At 42.5% G+C, this 21,241-nt stretch overlaps 1 protein-coding gene across 1 annotated transcript in view; it reads right to left on the reverse strand.

The window, feature by feature from the left end:
• The window catches only part of syt7a (synaptotagmin VIIa), a 61,896-nt gene that overhangs the window by 22,145 nt on the left and 18,510 nt on the right, over positions 1-21,241 (reverse strand). Inside the window, exons 2-4 of the mRNA XM_076089766.1 lie at positions 13,123-13,226; positions 4,885-4,964; positions 3,380-3,520 (exon numbers count right to left, since the gene is read on the reverse strand). Coding sequence (XP_075945881.1) covers positions 3,380-3,520; positions 4,885-4,964; positions 13,123-13,226 — 325 coding nt within the window. The remainder of the gene's footprint in view (positions 1-3,379; positions 3,521-4,884; positions 4,965-13,122; positions 13,227-21,241) is intronic.

Consider the following 21,241-nt stretch of genomic DNA (forward strand, 5'->3'; position numbering starts at 1 on the left):
AGAGAGAGAGACAGGGTGCCGAGGTCCCACAGCAGACAGAAGGTATAGAGGAGGGAGAATAACGACAGGCAGAGGAGAAAAAGACCAAAGAGCGTGAGAAAGACAGACAAAACCACACATACACACACAGTAAAATAGATTGAGTAACCACATGGCTAAGGAGGTGAGACAGATCAGCAGAGTGTGTGAGGGGGCAGGTCTAGTTTTCCAGGCCAAGTAAGAGGCAGGAGGAGGAAAAGGTCTGTGTGGAGTCCAGTGTGGAGAAAGAGAGGGATGGGGGAGAGGAGAGCAGGGAGGAAGAGGAGGAAGAGGAGAATTTACAGGGAGCCTGTGGAGGATGGAAAACCAGCAAGAAGTCACTCCTTAGAGCCTGGAGGACCAATACTACAGCTGCCAGCATTCACTAGTGGCAACAGTGTGTGGATGCCGGTTATTTAGGTCTCATTCTCTCATTCATTTAGGTATTTGGGGCCTGAGATGTGCTACTATACAAGGCAATTCGATAGTAGCAACTTAGAGCAACTGGAGGACGGCTTGAACTGAAGTGCCTCATGAGCAAATAATCGACTCATTTGGGAAATCAAATGAGTGATATTCTGTTAAATACAAGTGCATTTGTTCAGGTAGAACACCAATTACACTCTTTTTTTAGATCCTAATGTGTAATATTTCATTTTCTAAAGATTTGCTTGTCATCTGATCACCACTTAGCATTAATAACGGTACACAGGAAATACCTGAACCACACAGTAGAAAGGATCATAAGGGCAATCTAATCATATCAACCTCCTAAAATGGTACAGTGTTCATACTTAAGCAAACTCGCCAACTCAGATTTCCTCTCAAAGCTGGTTTTAGGTTTAACATGTCACATCTACTCTGAAAGCAGTGATGATCAAAAATAAAGCACAGTAGTGCCCTCTGGTGACATGACTACATTTCATTAATATGCATGGTGCTCCTGCTCCAGGAGACGCAAAATATGAGGCGCAGAAGACACATGTCGTCGGGTGTGTAAGCATGGGGTTGGGGGGGGGGGGGGGGGGGGGGGGAAGGGGTGCTACACTTGCATCATGTCTCTTTGAAGGTCACCTTTTACATTGAATTCTGACCAACTACCCTGACAGAGCATGTGGATAAGTCATCAATCACAACAGCAGCATGGAACAGCAGCCGAAGCAACGGTCAACACAAGAGACGCCGGCCTCATTTATCGAGGACAAGGTGAACGTCTTTACTCTTCAACAAGGTGAACGTCTTTACTCTTCATCAAAGGTAGGAACACATAAATAAAGGGACCATGAATCACTAAGAGTATTTACAGGAATATAGCATTCAGATATTAATCATATTTCTGACTGAACTTCACTGACAGTAGAAGAAATATAGTCACTAAGTCGTTGACAGTTTTTCATCTGGAAGCTGTCAGATTGATCAAATTAACTATAATGTATTTGGTGCATAAATTCAAAATAACATTACGTCAAATCACCATGACTTTAAGACTGTGGCATGCCCGTTGCTGACGTTATTTTTATAACAAGTTCAATATTGAAAAATGATCGTATTGAACTTCCAATCCAATAAATCCTTGAGCACGGAGACTGTTGTGCAGGGATGGTTACCGGATTGATAAATGATTAAAGAGATTGAAAGCTGCTGATCTCGAGAGAATCTCAAAGTGGAAATAATTCCTAGCTGTCTGCTTTAGCAGCATAATATTGGTTGAAGTCAATACTATGCTGCTAAAGCCCCCGTCTCCCCTAGTTAAAATATCTTTTTAATGTTTTCTTATTCTAAGTCAATGTATTTTTTTACTGGCTCACATGCACTGCAGAAAACACAGCTCATTTTACCATTACTGCACTGAAAAGTTAATTTATTTTCCACTGCTGGAAAGACAGGGCCTGCTGAAAAACAGCTTTATGGACAATAACTGAGAACCTTGAGGATTTAAAAAAATAATAACTTCTCAAACACGAGCAGTAGGGTCTAAAGCTGGTTTCCTGAGATCAGCAGCCATCATCTTCAGGCAGAGTTTTCAGACAGCAATCCATATATCCACCGCGTCCATGAGCACATAGCTGCCTCCTTTCTGCAGGCCATTTGACACACAGTCCTCAACAGCTAGGTCTATTAAAGATGACCAGTTATTAGACAGTTTATCAGACAGATGCCTGGTAGCAGGATGTCTAAGCGTAGAGCTTTTTCTGTGCCCGGAGGGAGATAGGTATGACCTTGCTACTGCTATATTGGATTCAAGTGCCTAGTGAGTGAAAAAATGACTTTTATTGCATCAAGTAAAAACACTGTTACCCTATCTCCCCATATGACAGACAGTAGACACAGTTGAAGTGCTACAATGTTAGTGCAGTACACCTTAGATATTAGGTTGATGGGGATCAGAGAGAAGCCACATATGAATGTAAACCACAGGTGAACACTGGCACCACCCTGCAACCTGGTTCAACGGTCAACCCTCCACAATAACAACAACAACAACAATTTCAGTTCACACAAGCAAAAGGGCGGGGAGATACACAGATTACAGATACGGTGGGTTAAAGTATGTCTTTTTGAGAGGAAAGTTACGAGGGTTGTCCGTCTCCATGGTTAGAGCCCCATGGGAAAGAGGCGAGAGGTTAGAGGTCAGGAGTTAGTGGGACCGGCAGGGCTGTAGGGAGTGGGGGGGCATCTGAGCACGCGCCTCTCTGTTCATTAGAAGGTGACGGGATGTGAGAAGTTGCGGCAGAAATTAGCCCGCGGAGGATACAGGGCTGTGCTGTTTTGACGCTGCAGTAATAGTCGAATGGCTGTCGCAGTGATGCTGTAATGTGCGTATGACATTTCCTGCACTCACATTTTCCAAGCAGATTATGACTAATCATTAGTAACCATTCGTGACCTCCAGTGTTCTAACATTGGCTGTGTTGCTATTGTTGTCGTTATTACTATTGTTGATGGAAATCGCATTATACAACATTAATAAGTCTAGAAATGTACACTTTGTGAATATTGCAAAACTGTGACATTTACAGAATGGTCTTTTTCCAAAGGGCCTTTGGCTAAATACCACTGGTTACTCATGAGGAAATGTCCTCAGGAAAATGAAAATAATCAACATTATGAAACTAGGTGGATTTAATAAGCTGTTCGGCCATGTAACATCCACATCTAATGGTTCAATTTGATGAGTGGCTAGTGGTGGTGACTGCTCAACTAGAAAAGAGGATGGTGTGAGGAGGGGAGAGGAGAGGAATGCAAGCAAGGGACGAAAGGAAAGGAAATCGGGAAGGGAAAGGGGAGAGTGGCACTGCCCCTGCCTCGTTACAGCCCTGCTCAGGGGGAAGTCTCTTACCAACCTTGGACCAAGACTCACTTGAGTGTGAGGCGAGGATCTCCATATGGGGCATAGGGAGAAATGTTTAGTACGAACTCCTTGGGCGGATAGGAGCTCCACCTCTGCTGCACTGTGCTGCTGTCATTGTTATTCCAAAAGTCTCTGTCTAGATCACTGTGGCCAAAGAGAGAGACAGGTCAGAGCAATACAACTATGGACAGCCTTTGGCACCAACCAACCATTCGCAACAGGCGCTCCTGCTTTCATCCGTTGGCTTGGTTTGAGGAAGAGCGTTGGTTTTACAGCTGCACTGAATGGGAGTTTGAAACAAAACAGGACCAGATTAATGTCTATTTTTCCACCTGAAGTTGACAAATCACCATAGTTGTTTGATTTTAAAACCAAAAAGGGGCAGCCTGGGGGAAAAAGGCATTCTCAAAAGCTTTTCATAAAGCAATGTGTAGCAAAGACAGAGAAAAACAGAAGGAGATGCAAGAAAAGAGGAAGTCATAACCTGATGAATACATAAAGCATGTGATTAATTTCTGTTCATCTAGCACGGCACCACTGATGAAACACATTTGAGTAAACATCAAGAAGTCAGGCGCCCCGTCCTCGGCGTGAGCGGTGAGAACGCATGAGACACAAGGCAGAGAGATAAATCGCAGACAATCAAAGTAGAGGAGGAAAAAGTGAGCAGAATCACTGATGTCATACGAGTCACACAGCAGTGGTCAGAGCTGTAGCACAGGGACAGAGCAGGAGAGAAAGGTAGTGCACAAAGAGAAGGAGTTTGAAGCTGAAATGGCCAACTGAGCACACCAATGCTGCTGGAGCCAGTGAGAAAGAAAATGCAAAAAATTAAGAGACCGAGGGACTCAAGTCAGAATACATTCACATAGTCCATCTTTAGTGCTTAAAAGTAAAAAGAAGACATTCAAAAATAGCCGAGACAGCAGCAGGCTATAGAAGAGAAGTGGTGATGAGCAGTGGTTAATAGAGGCATTTTTGTGGAATAAAATATTGTACTTAGCATTACAGAGCTGACATTTCCTGGTGTTGACCTATAGTCTTGTTTCATCAAGAACAGAAAATATCTTAATCTTAGTTTGAGCCCTGTAAGAAATGTTAAATCAAAAAATCCTCCCAAACATTTATACTCATATCACAAAGAGCGCTCACAAGCCCCCCCCTACGTTTACTTGAACCTGCACCATTTGAAGCAATGCAGAGGCGTGGCTAAAGGCCTGCACTTAAGTGAGACCTATCTTACAACCCATAAGATACGTGCAGGAGCAGGCTCATCCAGCCAAAAGCTTCACAGGTTAGATAATGCAGATGTAATCTATACTGATTAAATCACTAACCTTTCGTTTAAAGTCTACCCGAACATGCTCTCGTAGAGATTGTGCTCTTCAAGATAAAACACCAGGCCTTATTTTCCACCTTGTTTGTGTGGTGTACGTCGCAGCACTCACAGCTGAACCAAATAGAGTTCATTATCACCAGATTTATTCTACCCCAACCCATTACCAGTCACTTACTTGATGGCTTTCTTCTCCCCTCGCCCACGTGCCGAGTCTGGAGTGTCTGCTGTTTCCACTCCTGGCTTATTCCTCTTCCCCTTGAGCCAAGCAGGGGGAGGAGATGACAGAGAAAGCAGAGAAACAAAAGGTTAGCTTAGATTTGTCATTTGAAGCTCTGTTTTTGCTATACTAATTTCAAGTGTAAATGCCTCTCCCATTATCTCAGGAACACTGTGCCATCAGTCCTTTACCCGATGGTCTCCTGATTACACTCATCAAAGTCAAATCAAATCTGCTGCAGAGAGCCATTTCTGACTATGATTATCATTCGTACCACCCTGAAATTTACATGGCAATTGCCTCTTTAAAGTAATCCGCTGGGTACTGGAGAGAAGCCTCTAGAAAGACTCGCACCAGCCTGACTTCAAATAGCTAGAGCATGACCTGCTGTAACCATGGAAATAATGGCAATTTAAAGGCTTCAAAAAGGGAGGTCTGCTGGGTGCATTCGGCTGGAAAAGCTCATTACAGTTAAAGGTGTTTCACACATGTCACAATGCAAGTAATCTCTATTGACACTTTGCTACAAGTTGGACAGGTAGGGGATCAGTCTAAAGCTGCCCGGCCCCCAAAATACCACGCCTGCTCCCCTGAAAGTGATGCTCTGATACACATCAAGGATAGGCGAGGATCCTCCGGCCCAGAAAACGAGGAGGAGGAGAACACAGAGCTGCCACCGTGGCTTGGCTTGGACAATTGGATCTTATGTTGAAGGGCGATTTCCTGTGTTGGGCTTGCTTGTTGGGGATTGAGCATGATGGAGCTTGATACTGGATATCATGAACTATGCAACCTCCCTGCTTCCACTTTACCCTTGTAATGAGCCTTCGTAATAAACCTTACCAGACCTCACTTGAGTTCTACTACAGGGCCTTAAGACCCAGCGACACCGTAACGGGTTTGTGCGTTTTGTCATGACAATTGTCGGGCTCTGGTTTGCTTATTTCCAAATATAATACGCATCATAAAATGAGTCTACGTCTCCTTTCTCTCTCCGATTGTGTCAACTGTCTTCATCCATGCCTGTCATATGTAATGTCCACTGGGAAGGGCAATAGCCAATACATTGCATTAGCCTAGCAAGCCAACGATAGCCTGATAATCAGACTTAATTGTCATTTTGTAGCTTTTTCTTTATTTATGTCACATCATTTCTTGTTGGGCAGTTGGTGTTATTTTGTTTCATTTCGCCCTTAGTACTAAGTGACGCATCTGTCCTGTTAACGCTATTTTAAGGTAACATTTGAAACGCGGTAGCCGTTGGGAAGACAGCCGGAGGGGGAAACATGGGGGAAAACTCTGAGACGCAATCAGCCAGAGTAATTGACTGAGTTGACTCAGAGATCTATGTATGATGCATGCAACGGTCATAAATAGCAGACGTGTATGGAAATGCAAATTGTGCCACAGTTTATGTACTGATCTTCAGTTATTTATAAGATGACTGACGTAAACTCCATAATGTCCAGATAACACAGATATAATTTCATACTAAAGCCCACACCTTGGATATTGCGGCTTTGGATATTGTTGGACCTGTTCCAAAGCCAGAGTAGACAATAGCACTGCTGGGCAGAAATGATAAAGCCCACAATGGCACTACTGAGCAAAGAATGATATCTATCACACACACAAGGACACAAAAGCGCTCATCTATTGTATAATCGACACCAACCTGAAATAGACAGGTCAACAGATGAATAAACACTGATCTGACAGGAACGACACGTTAAACAGCTGCATTCAAGAGGCGTGTTTGTAATTTAAATACTAACTTCTGGATTAACGGTCTCTTTATAAACTATAGTAGACATGGAAGTCTATATACTGAACACATATCAACATGTTCTCAGCCCACACTAGAGAGACCAATCATGATCTTTTGGAGTTGGCTTTCGGCATTAAATAGCTGTTATCATTGGCTTGACATGCTGGCTAAATGCATGACCTCATATTTTTGTACAGCATTTTGGGAACACAAAGATGCATACAGCCAACTATTAAAGCTTCAAAACATCTGCATGCCCAGAAGGGAAACTCTAAAAAAAATCATTTTTACATAAGCACATCACAATAAATACTGTATTCTTGTACGGCAATTTCTAGGGAGGAAAAATCTCTCTGAATCTCTGTCAGGCGAGGACAAGCTATCAAAGGAAGCTCATGTATCATTCAATGCTATCGTAAAAATTTCAAGAAGGTGGGAAGACACGGAGAATGAACAAGAGTCCAGTACAGAAAGAGGGGTGAGAGCTGAAAATAGAAACTAAATTAAAAAAAATAAAAACAGGCAGTCAGATGGAGTGAAAAACAAGGACAGTGCAGGACGGTATGTGAGACAACGAGATTGGAGGGAGAGACAGGTGCGAAAAATGAACTGAGAGAAACAATGAGTGACAGGAAGTCCCGAGTGGATTGGATGTGAAAACAAGAAATGGATGGGCATCGAGTCAGACGATCCTCATTTCCATACACACACACACACACACAAAGAAAGAATTACACAGCTTCAAAACCATCTCCCACACCTTTCCCTTCAGCTTATTCACAAGAGTGGATAACAAACACCCTTCTTCTATCTTCAGGGGAGTTGTGGAGGCTGCAGGGATCCATAGCGATGAACATAACAAAGCTCACCAGCTCTAAAGACAAGGTACAATAAAGAAAATCAGCTCAATACCCCAAATGAGGGTTAAAGTATACCACTGGAAGAGTGAGCAATTCCCCCTCATCATCCTCTACTCAAATGCCCTTGACAATACTTACGTCTAATTTAAACCAGCCATCCTTTTGTTAAGCGACAAATGGTTTCACACGATTACAGCATTCAGTGCTGTCTGGCTCTGAGCCATGAGTTCAGAATACCTCCAACTGATATGAATAACCAATTATGAGACAAATCACAAGAACTTGGGCGCGCGGGGGGGGGCAACAAAGACATTTTAAAGTGTAACTTCACCCTTCGGTCTGAGCCGAACTTTAGTGTTCAAGTTTTGAACTCAAGCATTATATCTGGCGGACACCAGGTACTGTGATTACCATCTCTACAGTGAAGCACGGCGGTGGTGCTTCTTTGCGTCAGAGACATGGAGACTGGTCAGAAAGAATTGAGGGAAGGATGAATGCAGCAGATATACAGCGAGGTCCTTGAAGGAAAGCTGCTCCGTAGCGCACACAACTTCAGGCTGGGGCGACAATTCACTTTTCAGCGCTACAATGACACGAAGCATAGAGTCAAGACAATGCTGGAGTGACTTTGGGATAATTCTCTGACTGTCCCTGAGCGGCCTGGACAAAGCCCAGACTTTAACCCTATAGACCATCTGTGGAGAGACAACACAATAAAGAGTGCAAAAAAGTCAAGGGGTCTGAATAATTTCTGAAGCCAATGTACTGTATATGGATGAGAAGTTTTATTATTCTACTTCTATGCTGCATCAGCATCAGTCGTTTCAGCCGGTTTATTTTTCAACAGCAACGGTTTTGGTGCAGACAAGTGATGTCATCAGATCAGAAAATGCCTCTGTGTCCAAGTTTTGATGAAAAAACAGCAGGAAGTAAGGTTAACTAAAATGTAACTAGTGAAGCTTCAAACAATAAATACAGTATGATGTCAAAAGTGGACAAAATATGCTGAGCTTTAAGATCGTGCAGACTGTCTTTAATGAGTTTTAAACACTTAGTAATTGCAGATTACCCTAACAAACACGACAGATTTGTGTGTTTACTGATTGGCGTCCCAATGGATGCACTGTATTAAAAAAAGAGGACGGGGACCCACTGAGGCTCCATATGTACGCGGCACAGATTTCTTTTTGCTCCGTCACAGCAGATGAGTGAGAAAAGACTCGGCATTGGACTGCCCAGGGTGATGCTGAGGGTTTTCTGAGGGAGGAATCCAGACATGGGAGAAGACAGAGTGAAACTACCCCTCTCTCTGTCTCACTTGGCAGTGCACTGCCTTCCAACACCCAGCTGTGTTTGTTTGCTGTGAATTAGCAGGCAGCAAGAGTCTACATGCTCGCTCAATATTACCCACATCACACCATAATTAGAGAGGAGTACACTATTAAAATGGTCGTCCGCTGCTAAATCATCAGTCGATCATTGGTTTTCAGCATCTGTCAAAACAATCTATTTAAAAATACTTGTGTTCTTGTGTAGCTTTGTGCCGACATCGAGGAACGTGTAATCACAGCGACATAAAATTTACATATCACCACCAACACACTGTCCCGTAAATGTGACAGGTCAAGGCTTTAGATCCACATAATGTGCTCTTATTATAGTATTCCCAATAGTTTTGAAATTCTATAATTATTGATTTTCACATCTTCTCTCTCCTCTGATTGGTATAATTACTATGATCCTCCTAACAACTGTGAACCCTAACATCCAGTTAATGCACCCAAAATGCCACCCCAGTTGGGCTTGTTGAATCATGCTGGGAATCTGGTCAGGTCCAATCTCAACTCAACTCACAACTATGTTACGGAACAAACGGCACTGGGCTCACAGGAGCAAGCAGAGGGTTTGTGAATGCCAAACAGCCACTGCTGCTCAAACAGATGTTCGCTGCACCACCTCTGATATCCGAAAATCCCACCCAACACCTACAACACGAGCCCCTGCTGACAGTCAGCAGCCCCACAACGCAGCGGCTTACCAACCAGTGATCATTTTCTTTGTTTAGTTGGTGTTGTCACCAACTTTGTCTCCAATTACAAAAACAATAATAATATCAGACATGAAAAAGTAAAAAAATAATAATAACTAAATCGATACAGAAGAATATTTGCTGTGAAACCGGAGTAAAAAATGTGAAGACATTTATAAAAATATTATTGGCTGAGCACATATTCTAAAAATGTCTCGCTGATGCATCTATAAACAGCAACGAGCAAGCAGACTTAGCAGGCAGCAGAAGGGGACGACAGCATTCACTGCGCAGTTTTTCCAGAGGGCTTAGATAACAGAAAGTCAAGCAGGAGGGAGGCTTCAGGATGACCGCACATGAGGACTTTTAAAATAAAACCCATCACACTGGTTGCCAAAGTTAAAACACCAAAAGCAACACTCACCCAAAATGTCTTGTCTATTAACCTATGAATCATAACCAAAACTGGCATGGGCCCACTCGCAACTGACACGTGAAGCTTGAGGCAAACATTTGTTCTTATGAAAGCTGACACTGTCAAAGAGTACACTCGCAAACATCATAAACGAAAGTTTTGGACGTGGCCTGGCTTGTGGTATAGCTTTATGTAAAATGAGCATTAACCACTGAGCACTTTCTACCGAATGAAAACATATAGTTATGCATAGAAAATCTGCCTGCGTGAATTCAAAGCGTACTAGATACGCATCCATAATAAGGTGCGTCAGTTGAAAGTAGCCGTGTTTATGCAAATCATACTGTATACACATTCTAATTATGCGTACAGGGAATATAGTGCTACCATGGAAAACAACCGATAAAGAGATCAAGGGAAGTGAGGGAGCGGAGACAGTTTCTGTAGCGCAAACAGATTGTATAGCTGCCGCGCCTTCGTGGTCGTTAGTCACATATAGAAAGCATCACACGGATGAGGATATTAATGTGAGAAAATGATCAACACGACGACTAGTATTTAGGCTTTGTTAAAGTGTAGCGCACCATCGATAACACATTCATCACCATAGAAAGGACTGCAGTTTATCTCAGTCACACTTAATTATTTTGTACATTAAGCAGCTGTGTTTAATGTGGTTTCACACACCAGTGGGCGGCTGACATTTTCCCCCAAATTAAGTGGTCTAAAGACTTCAAAGGGTTTAATTAACATCTTAATGCCACTCTGTTTTACCCACCACCACCAAACACATTAAACACCCACCCTGAAGTAGACTAGCCAGGGCAAGATGCACCGATAGGAAAGACAAAATAAGACATGCACAAACAGCATCTCCACTGAGATAGAAGCACATCATCTTGTGTGTGAGGACGTGGTTGATAGTGGCCATCATAGGGTCATATGGCCAACAGATCGTCACCCTGTCCCAGTCCGCCCCTGCTCTGTAGCTGCTGCACGACTCAGTCACAGGATGGAAATGAGTTCCATTTACACTTAAAGCAGTGCTCCGGAGAGGACCAAAGGACCATTTCCTCCCTGGTTCATACACAAGTAATCGAGTTACAGTCACCTTCTAGGGATTCAAGCAATGCAAATGTCATAATGTAGAGAGGCATGTGGTGTGCAGAGCCTACTGCAATGCCAAATCCTGCCATCTGTGGACCAATAGGTTTCGCAGCAGTGCAACGGTGAGCTGAAACAAGTTCGAGCCAACATTAAACTCGAAGCAGGTGACCTGTGTCCCTGGGTTGTACAAGCACAAGAGGAATCAGAAATCAATTAACTTTAAAGGCATGCAAATCTAAAAGAAATCAGTCAAGTGAAGTGGCACTTAGCCGTACAGCTCTGTCTGCGTAATGAGTGGTTGCCGCTCTTTAATCAATCACCTTTCATAGCATGTAATCACAATGACATGCCCTCTACTAGAGGTCAGTATGCTTAATCTGTGTTCTGTTTCTCATCAATGAGTGGACTGGTCCTGATGCTGTATCAGCACAGTGTACTGGTGTTGGAGCTGTGTCTGTCTGAGAGATGAAGTAGTTAGTGTCTGCACCAGTTGTAGTTGTGCGGACACTGATGCAACCGTGGCCAGTGTTTACAGCAACATGCAGTCATGGACAGTAAATAGATACTGCTGTTATGTACAATTTTGAAGCACATCACCACAGTGTGAAAATATGCATTTCAGAATGATGTATATTATCACATTGAATTATATTTAGTGATGAATTAATGTGGAAGCATCATTAATGTTGCAACTTGTAATGGTGGGCCTAATATCAAATATGTAATGCTGCAGAGTAGCTTACCTATACATCACATGGTATTAGTTGATTTATATTTTGACAGCAGCTGGCGTGCACTCTGCGGCTCACGCTGACGCATGCAGTTTCACAAGCTTGTTGGAGAACTACGGTGGCCTTCAGGTGAAAGGCGATAGGATAGTGTTTGGTTTGGTCATTCTGGGCTACTGGAGTAACATGGCGACTAATAGATGTTCATAATGCTAAATATGGCCATTAGCTGTGTAAATACATTATGTCAGCAAACAAAAATTGTATTACCTGATGCAACTATAACCCATTATGCTTTTATCCATGCACATTCACAACACTTCCAAACAAGATGGGGGGGGGGGGGGGGATAAGCGAACACGCCATCACTACGTCCACTTAGGAGACAGGAAGTGTATACCATTTGAAAACATTGGCGGAGCTTATAATGAGTCATCTCTGTGATAAAGTATCTTTGGTTGAGGTCATGTTAAGTCATCGGGCAGCGAGTCTCTCAAGAGTTTTCGCATGTTTTCGTGACCTGTGAGTAACTGTTATAACCATCTAGATACAATAAATACCTTCGTCTGACAATGGCGACAGTACACGGCAGACAATCAGCCCCACATGGCATTACATTTTTGCCATCCACTTTCATTACCAATTGTTTTGGGCATTCGCAGTGTTGTTTTCCCAAACTCGGGACAACTTGACATTGCACCTGTGGCTCTCAAGCCCTCAAGACATGCACAATTAAAATACTATTTAGAAATAATTATAACCAGCCAATTACCTTAAATTGTATAATAATGATAAATAAATCAGAAATGAATCATGCATCAATCCAGTACTATATTCATTAGTTACTCAATACCACTAAAACCACACCTCTGTCTACTGCCAGCAGGTGGTGCTACATAGAGGTAACTTTTCTGTCGAGTAAGTACTTTTATTTATAATACTTTAAGTTCATTCTGCTTCTTATACTTATATAGCCTACTTTTACTTTTGAATATAGGACTTTTACTCGTATTTTCACACTATATTAATATTTTTACACGAGTAAAATACCTGAATACTTCATTATTAACTGTCGTTCAACAGGAAATTCTCGGTTCAACAAGAACGCGCATAATATTTGAACAGCTTTTCATAATATTTGCACACATTGTTGTTTCTCCAATGCACCAAAGTGTCTTTTTCAAGTACAATCACAGCAGACAAAGCATGTTAGGATTAACAAACATGACTCCAGTACACGTACAGTATCTGTTAATGAAGCTCGTGTTCGTGTGCGTGTTCAAACTCACCAGCTTGCGTTGACACCAACCACAGACGCCACAAAGAGCCACCAGCCAAACAGCACACACTGTCGCTGCGAGGGAGACCAGGAACACACTGAGGGACACGGAGCCTGCACACACAAAGTACAATGAAAAATGAGTGATGCTGTCATTTACGTACATAGTTACATTTTCTTCGCTGTGTGTAAAATAAAAACATGGGATTTTCTGCTACGGAGCTGATTGTACGTCAAAGTGAATCATGTTGTCGACCCAAAATAAAGCCCTCCCTCCCAGCCTAATTGAAAAGCCTGCAAAGCTGGCATTTTTACATTCTGTCGTAAGGAGCTGAGAAATACAATTTCATCACTACCCCCTTCATGCTGGAGCATTTCAATATCTTTCCAATAAGGGCTGCAGCCAGGCATCACTCAGTTGCACACACATCACTGTCATAGTGTCACAGCTTGTTAACTGACAGGCTGAAAGAGAAGGGAGGGAGGGGGAGAGGAGAGAAGAGAGGAGGCTTGGCTGACAATACAAGAGAGCTCGTGATTAATGGGTATCAGTAGATGCCCAGTGAGAGAGGTGGCTCTGGAAGAGAGTTATAAAAAAACATCATATTTTGTTGAGAGAGTGCGTGTGTGTGTGTGAGAGAGAGAGAGAGATAATTCACAGCTGCACCTATGCGCCTGTGTCTGTTTACATGATACTATTACAATAAGTGGATCTAAACTCGTGAGCACTTTGAGCTTCAAGTTGCACACATTTAAACAATTCAATGGCCTTCACTCTAGAGGACAAGGATATAAAGCTTCATTGAGCGTTGATATTTGCACAGCGGGGAGGATGCTAATGTATTCAAATTCATGATTTCCTTCTAACAATTTTTGATTCCTAAATATACAGTGATAAACGGGTGTCAGGATGCATTTTCACACCGCTGAGTGACAAACACGGAGAAGCACACATGCTTTCCTTTCAATAACTGGGTTTGTCTTCTATGCTTCTCCCCAATTGCTTTCTCCTTCCCTTCCTTTGCTCGTCACAACTGGCCTTTTCAGCTCACTCCTCCATTGGATCTCTGCTTTATTCTCCACCCCGCCATGTCCTCTGGGAACTGACTAGCTCCAAAAGCAGGAACAGTGGGGAGTAAACTTGTTTCATATGGAAAATAAGAACGGGATCAGCACTGTATTCCTCTGTCTTCCCTCGGCCTCGACTACTGATTTGAAGTCGATGTGACACCTGAGGCCACTTGCAGTGAGAAAAGAGAGTTCGTATAAAATAGCCATGGACAGCAAATTTAATGACAGGTAGATGATGATTAGACTTCTACTGTTAGACAGTCCTTTAAAATCCCATTATAACGCAAATCCTAGAGTGTGACTGTAACAAATGAACCATTTACTTTGTGCATTTGCACGGAAAACGTGTATGGGAATGGCACAATGGTTGTGGCTGGAGACTGCAGAGACTGCAGACTTTGCAGGGAGAGATGGAGGTGAGTGAACTTCAGCGGTCTTCAGTAAAACCAAGAAAAATTGTATTGTTAATCCACTCCACTGTTCCTTTGTTGATTGTCCTGCTTTCAGTCATAACAATGAAAGAAAGAATCATATTTATAATCACCATGGGAATCTGGACTGGGCTGTCAATTCAGCTGCCAATGACCGTTTCCTGCTATGCCTCTTAAGGTGGTTACAATTCATAATTCAATGTCTTACTGCATCGTACATCATAGTGGATTTTTGGTATACAGAGACAAAGGATGGCGTTTTCTATAATCATTCTAATAATCTTCTGTTTGAATCAAGCTACAATGTATCAATAAACCCTTTTATGCTTTCATGTATTAAAGGAGTTAGTGTGAGGTGCAAAGAATAAGAAACACAAGTCAACCCAGTCTGTATCCTACAACATCTCCTCTCAGGCAGGTGCTCAGTAGAAGTCACTTCTAGGTGCTTCCCCGATTAATAAAACAAACATTCTAAACATCTCAAACATCATCTCCTGACAACAGCAACTGCTCCAGACTGGAAAACACTCGAGCCGACATGACTGATCTGATCTTGAAATATAATCAGCGTAGTAGTTGTTACAAGTGACCCCTACCATTATTTATCTACAGTCAAAGAGACTGCTAATGGTAAAAAGGCACGTCCATGCCCTCCGGAGCATGAGAGGGTCAGTGAAACACAGCCAGCTCCTGAATGATGAATATCACTATTCATAGATGTTCAGAAATAGACGCAGGCTATATACTCCGTTACTGTAGAATCATAGAGAGGCCAATAAAGTTGAGTCCATTAGATACCGTGACATCAGCAAGGGTAGCAATAGATCTTGAATAAGAAACTGGTCTCCAGCTAAGGGCATCTATGGTAGCATCCAGTGCTAAGTGACTCAGTGATGGATGTTTATATTCCTGAAGGGCTTAGAGAGTCAGGTGGATCTGTGAAAGCCAGCAGCTGATGTAAGGCCCCACATCCTGTGCGCTTTCTGAAGGTCGGGGGTGGGGTGAAGGGTGGTATGCTTTATGATCTGTGTCAGTCATGACAGCTGAGGGAGTAAAAAGCCTCCAAATATAATGCAGCATCCACAGAGGCCACGTATACTGCACTCAGTAAATAGAGAGCTGGATTCCCACTTCATGGAATATAACTTCCTTTTTTTTTTTAGAAGCTACAGAGAAGCAGTGCGGAGGAATAAAAAGGCAGGAAATACACTGCGTTGAGGTATTAGGGAGATATGCAAATCTTCCGCACTATGGCAGCGGAGAAAGAGAGGCATCATTAGAGAAAGAGAAGGCTGCACTACACACAGCTATCACACATCACTCAGCAAATTCAATTTATCTTCCCCCTTGAACAAAACAACTTTCAGCTTGAAATACTCAAACAGGTGACGCATTAGTAAAGTGAAAGATGAAACCGTGTTTGGATGCGGAAACTGGTAAAAAAAAAACAATTTTACTGGTGTTAAATAACTGCTAATGTAACATATAGTGATCTTCACTATATTTAACGAGGTAAGGACTGAAAAATACTTACCAACTAAAACGGCACGACTCGCTAAAACTGACAAGCGAGCTGAACAAGCCATTGCACCCTTTGATCAGAAGCCTTTAGAAGTCAGAGCACTCTTGAACTTGAAAGTCGCTTATTTGTTTCAGATTGCAGTGGCTATCTCTTTTATATGCACATAAGAGAGGAACTGCACTGGGGTGAGTGGTGGCAACGCTGGCGTAAATGAGCTCACTGAAGAGGACAACAAAGTCCAAGTCGTGCTGAGGTTAAATGTGGACATTTATGGGTAACGCAGAGGTAGAGCTAGCAGGAAGAGCACACAGTCTTTATCATGGAGCGCTCTTAGTGCATAGCGGCATTAAGTACGACAGGCATTACTGTGGCTGCACAGAGTGGGACTGTGCATGTAGGTGATCCGGCCCACATGCAGTGAGCTAAGCCAAGCAGAAAGGGACCAGTCCTCAGGGGTAGAAGAGATTGCTAATTGGACAGGCGGAACTGGAGCAGTGTCCAGTCAGCAAAGCTGCCACACTGCATCTTTATGCTCTGTCTGAGGTGTAGAGGGCAGTGCCTCGGAAGCTCTGGGTGCAAAGCTCGCAGCCTAATCGCCACTTCAAAGTGCCCCCCTCCTCGTACTGGAGTCTGGGTTCTGCCCTCTTTATAACTGAGCTGCTGTTTGGGTAACCCTCCGATGTCACTCAGATGTCTTTACGGTCCGTCCCCTCTGAGGAGCAATCTGTGTGCAACGGCAAAATGTTACATCCATCCAGTTATATTGTGATACTGAGTGTTTGGAATTGCTTCCATCTACCTTCTGGATCAGTTCTATACGCTGCAGCTTGTTGCTTTTGATTTGCAGTTATTTCTCTGGAAAAAAGATTGAACGGTGGTAAACAGCACATCACTTTCAAGATGTTCAATCTAAATATTTCTCCGTTGCTCAGTTGTACAAAATAATTTGTGGAGGGAGAGCGTAACATTGATTCAGGAGGGGAGACGTGGATCAAATGACTAAGTACGATGGTTTTAGGTAAACGTCATTGTCAAATAAACTGACGAGGTGCCATTTCCCACAGTGAGCCTTGGTGGTTGCTACCAGAGTTGTGGCCAGAGCTGTTGTTTTGGCATGTTTTAGCCCTTTTACTTTTGTTGCAAAGCCAGACAGTCTGGCAAGGCTCAAAAGGCATTTGCTTGAGACAGAACGTCATTTCAAGTGTGATGTATATGACAGATGATTGACAGGTCTCTCCTCCATGCAGACATCATTGTGAAACCGTCCCACAGCTGTTTGATCGAAACTGATCTACAGTTGCAGAATCATGCTTGATTTTAATAGATGGTTGTTCACAAGGTCTGGGAACTGCTGAGCAAGTCAGGAATGTTTTCTAAACCTTTTGTAAAGTTTGTTAGCATTTTGTTGAGCTCAGTAGATTCTCAGTGGACGGTTCAGCTTCACAGACGTATACGAATTTTTATTTACTCTTTATTTACTTATGAATACTTTACTTATGAATACTTTGGGAGAGATTCAGTCACCTCTAATTCTTACTAAACTTACTGTATGTTAATGGAAGACCAGAAACTGTTTAGCAAAGTTTTGGGAACATCCATTTACCTAAAAAACTTTGGGAAATTGATGGTAATGTTGAGTTTATGCACTTTGCAGCAATTTGCACTACATGGGGGGACAATTCTGGTATGGTCCTTTTTAACCACTTAGAAATCCCAGTCCCCAACGCACACCAGAGCCCCATGTGCTGCAAATCACAGCGATGTGTGGAGCAACCAGTGAAATGTTGACAGGTGGAGAGCACCTGTGGTGTGAGTGAGTGTCTCTTGCATCCCCTGTAGGCTACAGGGAGCTTTGCCTGTCCCCTGTCCCTATATGCACCCTGTGGCTCAGCTGCAGCACTGCTGCGCTGTCACAGAGGCTGTTTCACAGCGAGGGGTAAGAGGACTGCCACCCACGTTCTGTCTGCTCTCAGATGAGGGATAAGATCCATCTCAGCCCGGTGACGAGCCGGGCTGGAGTCGGACCAGCAAGACGTCATGTGACACATGCCTGGTGTCACCTATAATGGCACCATCATCTTATTAGCACCTCTAACACTGAAGGGGTGAATCACCCATAAAAGCCAACAAGATCTGGACACTTGGGACGTAAGTCAACGGTAGCTGTGATAATGTTTTAGTATAGTTACAAGGGAACAAAATCAAGTGCAGTATTTTTCTGACTCTGCCAAACAGCAGATAAACTAAATGAAAAGTAACTTAAATACAACAGATGCTATTTTTGTCCAGCATATCCATGTTCTTGTGTAAATACTACAACTCATAATGTATATTTATGAGTCTGTAATACGGCTAAGATATCCTTTGGCGTAGACCATTTTATGTAATTATTTAAGCGTCAACAAATATAATACCCACATAAATAAAACATTTTTGAAATACTCTGTTTTCTTATCAACTGTATTCTAATGGTAAATACTCAGGAGTGTCTGCGAAAAACAACCGTTTCTTGCTCACAATATGATGCTCAATGAATAGACTGAATAAGTCGGGCTGCATAATACTGTCAAAAAGACATACTGCAATGAAAATAATGAACGTGTGATTACCGAATATGTTTCTTTTCTGCATATTTAAAGAGGCACATACAGAATCAGCTCTGTTTGATCCCTTCTGAACTATTTTACAACACCTTTTTTGGCAACCTCTTATTCTACAGATTATCCTTTTCTTAGAGCATCACCCCTTCATAGAAACAAAATGCAGCCAGGTGAAAATTGTATGATATTGGTATGTTGTATGTTTCTGTATCAATTGTGAAAGCATAGTTTCCAGAAACTGAACTCAACACATTAATGTTGAGCTAATTTTACTGCTGTGATCTTAGTGGGCTGATAAATGAATAGTATCTAATTAAATCATTAAATGAGTGATAAAGATAACATTTTGGTTACATCTAATTTTCCTATGTCCTTTGTCTGGATATTTATGCACTAAGCGTGGTCTTGATCTATCACATAATCTATCAGTGTCTCTGCCATAATTGTCTCCCTACAGCTCTGCCTCAGAAAGACTGAATTAACTGCTCAGATTGAAATTGATGACTTTCATATGTAAGCCACAAGAAGGACTCAACACATTTACCCTGGACACTCTCCTCATGCTTCCACACAGGCCCATTTGTTTTCCAATTTGTAAGTGCCCCTCCTACCTCGCATCAAACACATTAAAAATGGATTAGAGTCATATATCACCAGATGATTCTAAAACTCTACTTTCAAAGAGGCTAACTCATCTGCCTGCCTGGATTACATTTTAGCGGTGCACATCTGTCAGTGCAATTTGCCAGCTAATTGCACATTTAAGTGACTTTGATCGTGCCAGATCTGTCGGGATTGAAGAAAATTTAAAAATCCTACGAAGAACTACCTCTTGACTTCACATACATTTCACCTTTTCCCCCTTTTTTAAGTACTCTTCCCACTTTCACCTCCTGTCGCCAGTGCACTGGAACAAATGACTGGTATATATTCTAGAAAGCTGATCAAGCTGAATGAGCTTCTCCCATTTAGTGGCCCCAGAGCTTCTTGGGGTTATGGCTTCCTCACACGGTTAAAAACAACCTATTACTCACCAGTCCCACTGATGCCCTTGACTTTATTGACTTGAGCCCACATGGTGGCTGTTGATACTCTGGAGTTAGAGTAGTGTCCATCTCAGTAATGAGCTTGGGAGCTGTAAACTAAGTCAACCATGACTAACATTATTCCAGGTTCAGGGGCATTAAATTGCCTATATACAGCCTATTTTATTTCTTGTGAGCAAGGTTAGGGTTCACAATAAAACAGCTCCTTGCTTTTTCCCTGGTGTCTTGTCCTTTCCAACCATTTCAGTATGTTCATTATTACTCTAATGCAGGGGTATTGAATTAAAATTAAACAAAGTTCAGTTCAATAATATCTCAACAATATTCATTGTCAGTTTTCAAATTGAACTGGATAAATTATAAATGATACATAATCTAATAATAAATCAATGTTATGCTCTCATGTCAAGTAAAATAAGGGCTGCATTAAAGAATAAATTAAATAACAGAAAGCTTTTGAAAAATATGACTCGAAAAATGAATTTCACTGAATTGCCCTGCAGCTTTAAATTCAGTTCATTCAGGGTGAAGTGATGTCAACCAAGAAAACCATGATATTATATTCTTCTCATCTTCTAAAAAGAGAAATTTGTGTGCAGGGACTTTATCTGTGGTTATTGAAACCACTTGGTTCAGCTCTATTGCTCACTGTTAACATCATTGTTGGACAGTGAATTAATGCGTTCGGAGTCTGATCGTATCGGACTCTTAAACTGTTTATTTGCTGTGACTTCATTTCGGATTTCGGCGGGTACGTTTTCTCAAAGGTTGTGTGATTTGTCTCGCAGTGGTGCTTCACATTGCCGCTTTTAATAGTCGTCACGGTCTCTGAGCATATGAGACATACTGGTTTTAAACTGCCCGTGGGAAGAATTAACATAAGAGTCTGTCCATTCTTGTTTAAAGTCTCTGGTCTCACTGACCACTTTTCTCTTTTTGGAGAACGCCATGTGAAATAACTTCTCTGACTCACGTTCTATTCTCCGACTACTCGGTCTGTCGCCGTCTCTACTGTGTGTGTAAATCTTACTGGAGGCGGGAAGTTTATCAGAATACACATATGTGATTGACTGAGTAGCAGGTAGATTTAGCTGTCTGAGATGAGAGCTGTTGCTGGCTGATTTGACCTTATAGCTAGCTAGCTAATTAACCTAGCATTAGCTTTAAGAGCTGGTTGCCGCCCTAGGACAGACCCAGATCTGGCTTTGTTGCTGCCTTCGACTTGCAGTTGGAGCTCCGGTGGGAAGTGGGAAGTGGAAAGCAGCGGCTCCTCCTCCGACCAGGAGCAGAGCCTCACCTCACTCCTCTGGGAGCCAACACCACACACCTGGAGACCCAGGCTGCATTGCATCGAAACAGCAAAAACATGTCATCTTGCAGTGTTGTCGGATGCCACAATTGAGGGAGTATAGCTCCAACTTGACACTCTGACAGACTGTGATTCGAGGCTCGGAGCGAG

This window comes from Anarhichas minor, unplaced genomic scaffold, assembly GCF_050575085.1.
Source record: "Anarhichas minor isolate MPS153535 unplaced genomic scaffold, ASM5057508v1 ptg000011l, whole genome shotgun sequence".
NCBI lineage: Eukaryota > Metazoa > Chordata > Actinopteri > Perciformes > Anarhichadidae > Anarhichas > Anarhichas minor.